Source organism: Solanum lycopersicum, chromosome 5 (genome assembly GCF_036512215.1).
Source record: "Solanum lycopersicum chromosome 5, SLM_r2.1".
Lineage (NCBI taxonomy): Eukaryota > Viridiplantae > Streptophyta > Magnoliopsida > Solanales > Solanaceae > Solanum > Solanum lycopersicum.
In genome coordinates, this window is record NC_090804.1 from 10777648 (window position 1) to 10784759 (window position 7112).

The 7112-nt window shown below is 33.1% G+C and overlaps 1 protein-coding gene across 1 annotated transcript; it reads left to right on the forward strand.

The window, feature by feature from the left end:
- The first annotated feature begins 1311 nt into the window (after positions 1-1311).
- Positions 1312-1710, forward strand: LOC138348641 (uncharacterized). The gene has a single exon (XM_069298200.1). The coding sequence runs from the start codon at positions 1312-1314 to the stop codon at positions 1708-1710; it is 399 nt and encodes a 132-aa protein (XP_069154301.1).
- Positions 1711-7112: the final 5402 nt, after the last annotated feature.

Consider the following 7112-nt stretch of genomic DNA (forward strand, 5'->3'; position numbering starts at 1 on the left):
TTTGACAAAAACCTATTCTCCCAAATTCATATATATATATATATATATATATATATATATATATATATATACACACACACACAAACACACACACATACACACTTATATTCATATTATAAATATTTTAAATTGTATATGCTAATTATCATTTTGATTTATTAAAAGGTGAAATTCTGAACAATATTTATGAAATGATAACAATATATATTGGTGAAATGATTAGTTAATTAATAGAAATATTCATGTCTCGATATAGAAATCATACGTCTTTTTGAAAAGCTTAGAACTTTGCATTGTGTAAAATCTTTCAAGTAAATGTATGAATTCGACACATGAAGTAAGTTAAGTAGTGCTCTAAAGAAAATTAGTAGTGAATTATTTGTCACTAATTTAAGCTATTGATTATAATATGTAATCTTCATATGGAGAATTACAAAGTGTTTAATAACATCACAATATAAATAAAGTAGACAATTACGAATTACAGTGAAATGATTTGTAATTTAATATGGTATGATTAATAACTCAAATCATATTTTCAACTTATTTCTACAATATGGAACCTCGCCAATCAATTTTCTGACCCCTATTGCGCTCATATAATTTAATTAGTATTCACAATTTTATTTCTTGGAGAAAAAAGAAAAGACACTCGTTTTTGTCTAGGTTATAAACGAAAAAAGGGTTCTTTCTAATGTAAAAGAATAATGATTTTTTTCACCCTACTTTCCCATCCATATATTGAATAGGGCCGATGATTAATTTATAATTACTATAAAATACAGAAAGCTGATTTTACACTTATGAACTTGTTTCAAGATTTTGCCTATACTTCGAGAAATATTTTTGAATTAAATTTATCAAGTTTATATATTATATCTTATTGAGAATTGTTATTAATTAATTTGTTAATCACAATCTAAACTTAATTAGTTAATCGATCCATTAGTTGTTAGAGAGCAGTTAGTTAGTAGTCAGTTAATTAGTTAGTAGATATTTTCTGTTTTTTTCTTTACAGCTAACATTCTTGTGTATATATACTTCAATTAGTAATCAAAGGCATCATCGATTCTCATTCAATATAGTACAATTTCTTCTTGATTGTTCTGGGTTACAGCAGTTCATTGGAGCTCCACCATTGATATAGAGTTTAATATGGTATCAGAGCAAGGAATCACTCGTCTTGTTTGAATCTTCTCGTCGAGTTATCTCGATTTTTAGTGTGAATCGTTATCTCGGTTTGTAGTGTGAAATTCTACTTTGAATTTTTTTCTCTCTGTTTGATTCTAGATCTATTTGATCTCCACATTCATGGATGTTGGTGAAAGTTTGTCCACCTCTGATGGTAGCGCCATTGTTAGCACTGATTCAAGCAGTGCTTTGTATGTGCATCCTTCTGATAGCCCTGGGATGACACTTGTTCCTGCCCAATTCGATGGAGCAGGTTATCGCTCCTGGAGAAGAGGAATTATGCGAGCTTTTTCAGTGAAGAATAAACTCGGATTCATCAATGGAAGCTGTGTGAAACCAGCTGCAAATTCACCTCAATCGCATCAATGGCAGAGATGTAATGATATGGTAACATCTTGGATTTTGAATTCTCTGAAGAAGGAAATCTCGGACAGTGTGGAATATGTCAATGATTCTGTAGAACTTTGGAAGGAGGTAGAAGATCGTTATGATCAAAAAAATGAAGCTAAGTTGTACTAAATCCAGAAGGAAATCAATGATCTTACACAAGGGATCCTCGATATCACTGGTTACTACACAATAATTAAGAAACTATGGGAAGAAATAAGCAATTTGAACTTGAGAAATCAATGTAATTGTGTATGTGTGTGTCGTGCTAAGGATAATATGCACAAAGCATAACAAGATCGTTGTTTGGTTCAGTTTCTCATGGGTTTAGATGAGGTATATACAATAGTGAGAGGCAACATTCTTATGATGAATCCGCTCCCTTCAATGGACCAAGCTTTCTCTCTGTTGATTCAAGAAGAAAAACAAAGGGAATTTCGACCCACTGTCCAATGATCTTCCTTGAATGCAAATGTTGTCACCAACAAAAGAAATCTACCAAGGAATTTCAAAACTAATTATGCTGGAGGCAACAACAATTCAGGAGGTAACAGTTTTATCAAGGCAGTAGTAATGGAAGAAATGCTTTGATTTGTGATTACTGCAAAAGACCAAGTCATACTAGAGACAGGTGTTATAAGTTACATGGTTTCCCTCCAAATACTAACAGGCCACCTAACAATAATCAACCTTACAAGCAGAATAATCAAAATTTCAAGGGAATGAGGTTGGTAGCTAATGTGCATGATATTACTGGCAATGTAATGTCTTCTAATTTTGCTAATGAATCTGCTAATGAAGAAGAACACTCACAAAGTAATTGATGTAATAACCCTAGCATCACAAAGGATCAGTATGGACAAGTTATGGATTTGATCCAACATTTCCAGCTTGAGAACACAGGGGATACCTCCAACACCTCGAATGTATGAATTTTGCAGGTATTGTAGTATGTTCCTCTTCCATTGATTTTGACAAACCTACATGCAAATGTTTTGAATCGATTTCTGACATGTGGATCATAGAGTCAGGGCATCTAACCATATAACTTTCAACAGAAACTGACTAACCAACATTAAAACCTTACCGTATCCTATGCTAATCTCATTGCCTAATGGATATAGAATTAAAGTCACTGAGTTAGGTGATGTATTAATAAATTCTAGGATCATTTTATATAAAGTTTTGTATGTACCTTCCTTTAAGTACAATCTCATTTCAATTCACTCTTTAGCAACATCTATGAAGTCCATAGTTTTGTTTATTAATGCATTGTGTCTATTACAGGCCTCTTCAGTGAAGAGCCTTTGAGTGATTAATAATTGCAAAGATGGTCTCTACTTCCTATGTTCAAGGTGTCTAAAGGCTGCTGAAAATATCACTAATTGTTCAACATGTTGTTTTTCTAGTCTTTCTAACAGTCTTTCAAATCTTTGTAGCAACACTCGCGGTTCTTTACCTATTCCCATTGAGAGTAAAACATGTATTCCTAGTAGCTGTCATGTTTCTTTTCCTATTTCTGTTGAGAGTAAAAACAATTGTAAAATACCTCCCATAAATAATATATCTTTCCCTGTTTCTCACGATGTTATCGCCTGTACTTCTTATTCCATTAATAACAATTTCACGTTTGATAATGACTCATATACACCTACTAATGATAATGTTGACTTGTGGCACAATAGACTTGGTCATGTACCTTTTGTTAAAATGAGAAATATCCCCACTCTTCCTGCTAACTTCTCCCCCAAATAACCATTCTTCTGTACAATCTGTCCAATGGCTAGCAAAGAGAGATTATCTTTCAAACAAAGTACCAGCCAAACCAATTCCATATTTGAGTTACTACATGTTGATATTTGGGGACCATACCATGCATCAACTCATGACAACTACAAATATTTCATCACACTTGTAGATGAGTACAACAGAACTACCTGGACTCATCTCATCAGTACCAAAAGTAATGCTTTACACATCTTGAAGGCCTTCACAAGTATGGTAGAGAATCAGTTCAAAACTACAATACAAAACATTAGGTCTGACAATGGCCTAGAGTTCAATGACAATGAGGGAACTCAATTTTTCTTAGAAAAAGGCATCATTCATCAGAAAAATTGTCCTTACACACCACAAAAAATAGTGTGGTTGAGAGAAAACACAAATACCTACTAGAAATAGTTAGGGCTCTCTTATTTCAATCAAAACTTCCTTTGAAGTATTAGGGAGAACGTATTCTCACAGCCACTCACCTCATAACCAGACTTCCTTCTACCCATCTCCACAATAAATGACCATATGAACTGTTGTACAATAAAAAACTAAACTTTAATCAGTTGGGATCTTTTGGATGCCTTTGCTATCCTACTGTACCTAAGCCACTCAGAGACAAATTTGAACCAAGAACAACTCCTCATGTTTTTGTGGGATATCCTTTTGAATAAGATGTTAAAAGGTAATGAGTCTTGCCACAAGAAGAATATATATATTTAGAGATGTAGTATTTCATGAACATGTCTTTCCTTTTACTTTGTCTTCAAAAATATGTAATTTTCCTTCTGTTCTTAGGAATGTTCAGAAATATACTATTCCTGTTTGTTTTGATCCTTCTGATTCTGTAGAGTCAAGGTCTCAAAACAACACCGTGAATGATCATAAATTTGATACTAATGCAAACCCTGACTTATCTCTTAATTATACACCTGTTAATGAACACCAGTCTTCTCATTCCCACTTTCACAATCATCACCATTCATTAACCATCCTTTATTACCTGTTGATGAACACCAATTACCACAAACTTCACAACCTTTGCAAACCTCACAAAGAAAGTGACACAAAGAACATAAACTTCCAGTGTACTTGAAAGACTACATTGTTTCCATACCTGCCACAAGAACTTCTCACAATACCATGTCATCTGACTCTAGTCTCTCGCTCAAAGCATTGTTTACCAAACACTATCACATTCCCTCTGAAGTCCTTGCATCTATCTGTCAAGTGTTGGTTGAGAATGTTTGTCATGACAGTGAGCCAATTTCATATGAAGAGGCATCTCTTAACCCTGCTTGGCAGAAGGCCATGAGATAAGAATTTGAGTCTCTCTATGATAACAACACCTGGAGTCTAGTTGAATTACCAACTGGAATACAAGCAATTGGATGCAGGTGAGTATACAAAGTTAAGCACAAAGCTGATGGGAGTATTGAGAGATTCAAGGCAAGATTTGTAGTAAAAGGCTTCACGCAACAGGTTGGGGTGGATTATACTGAAACATATTCACCCATAGTTAAAATGACAACAGTAAGGACTTTAGTGGCATGTGCTGTAAAGAAAAAGTGGAGTATATCCCAACTTGATGTCAACAATGCATTTCTTCATGGTGATTTACATGATAAAGTGTATATGAAAGTTCCACAAGGTCTTGAGGTGCATAATACAAGGTTGGTGTGTAAACTCAACAAATCACTCTATGGACTTAAACAAGCAAGCAGGTAGTGGTATGAAAAATTGACTGAAGTCTTGTCCCACAGAGGTTATTCACATTCACACCATGATTACTCATTGTTTTACAAAAAATTAGGGCCCCTGGTAGTGTTTTTGACAGTATATGTAGATTATGTTCTCCTCACAGGCACATATATTACTGAAATTGCTCAACTCAAGAAGTATCTGAATGACACATTTAAGATAATAGATCTTGGAAAGCTTCACCACTTCCTAGGATTGGAGATTTTGATACACCAACTATAGTACTGATTTCCCAAAGAAAATTTGTGTTGGATTTACTGAAAGAATATGATTGTTAGGAAAGCTAAACTTTCTCACGAATACTCAATTGGACATAGCTTTTGTAGTTCAACAACTAAGTCAATTCATGCAACATCCCAGGACTCCTCATTTACAAGTTGTATTTCACTTGCTCAGATACTTAAAACAAGACCCCACTTTAGGAGTGCATTTCTCAAATGATCCTGATTGCACAGTTCAAGCTTTTTGTGATTCTGATTGGCCTCTTGTCCAGATTCCAGGAGATCAGTAAGTGGATATTTGATTTTACTAGGGAACCGTCCTATTAGCTGGAAGTCCAAGAATCAAGAAACCATCACATTATCATCAGTTGAAGCTGAGTATAGGTCAATTCGAAGGGTGGTAGGGGAACTAACTTGGCTTCACAGATTGCTCATTTGAACTAACTATACTTGATCCTTCTCCCATTACTGTTTATTGTGATAGTCAGTCTGCCATACACATAGCTCACAACCATGTGTTTTATGAAAGGACTAAACATATAGAGGTTGATTGTCATTTTGTACGAGATAAAATTCAGTAGGGGCTCATATCTTTACAACATGTTTCTACGACTGATCAACTTGCAAATATCCTTACTAAAGCTCTCACTGGTGTCAAGCATTCTGCCATTTTGAACAAATTGGCTGTGAGATTCTCACCACCAACTTGAGAAGGGGATTGAGAATTGTTATTAATTAATTTGTTAATCACAATCTAGACTTAATTAGTTAATTGATCCATTAGTTTGTTAGAGAGAAGTTAGTTAGTAGTCAGTTAATTACTTAGTAGATATTTTCTGTTTCTTCTTTACGGCTGGCAGTCTTGTGTATATATACTTCAATTAATAATCAAAGGCATTATCGATTCTCATTCAATACAGTTATAATTTCTTCTAGATTGTTCTGGATTACACCAGTTCATTGGAGCTCCATCATTGATATGGAGTTTAATATATCTTCTATGGAAAAAACAATTTTAAGAAAAATTGTGGATCACCTTTCTAGAGCCTTTTCTCGTTTCATTCATTTTTTCAAGTAGGATATTTGTTCGTATGATTTATCCATTGGTTGCTTGACTTAGTACTTAAGTGGTGGTGGCCTTTACTATTCAATCATTGGGTATATTTTATTTTTAAGAAGATTTGTTCTTTTGTCCAATAAATTTATGAGAATTATCATTACTCTACTTCTTAAGAAAATATCATCTTATTCATTACTAAATATGAGAAAATAAATTAAAAATCAATTTGTTGTTCAAAGAAATATTTTTCAAGAAACACAGTTGACAACAAAATGTGGAATACCTAATTATATTCAAGTTATTATAAGGTCGCTTACAACATCTAGGTATATCAGGTTCACTAGGGGCAATTTTGAGACAAGTACAAAATTATTTTATTTGTTCATTATATTAAACATATATACTTATTTTTATTTCTCATGTCATTTTTATAATATAACAAGCGAAAACTATAAAATAAATAATGATCTTATTTATCATTAATATTAATTACTTATTTTCTAAATCATTTCTCAAATTTAAGATAGAACATTAATTAATGTGAGTATTATTATATTATGATAAAAAAATATTTATATCGATTATTATATTTTAGGATCCATGCAAAATTTAAATTGAACAAGAAAATAAATAAATGGTGAAGTAACAAGTGATACATGCTGTAAAAACCTCAACTATCAATCTTTAGGTTGAAGATTCGAGTCTAACTAGAGGGCAAGTGA

Bases quoted from the DNA above. Each gene is read 5' to 3' on its own strand.
- LOC138348641 (XM_069298200.1), top strand. From the start codon at position 1,312: ATGGATGTTGGTGAAAGTTTGTCCACCTCTGATGGTAGCGCCATTGTT.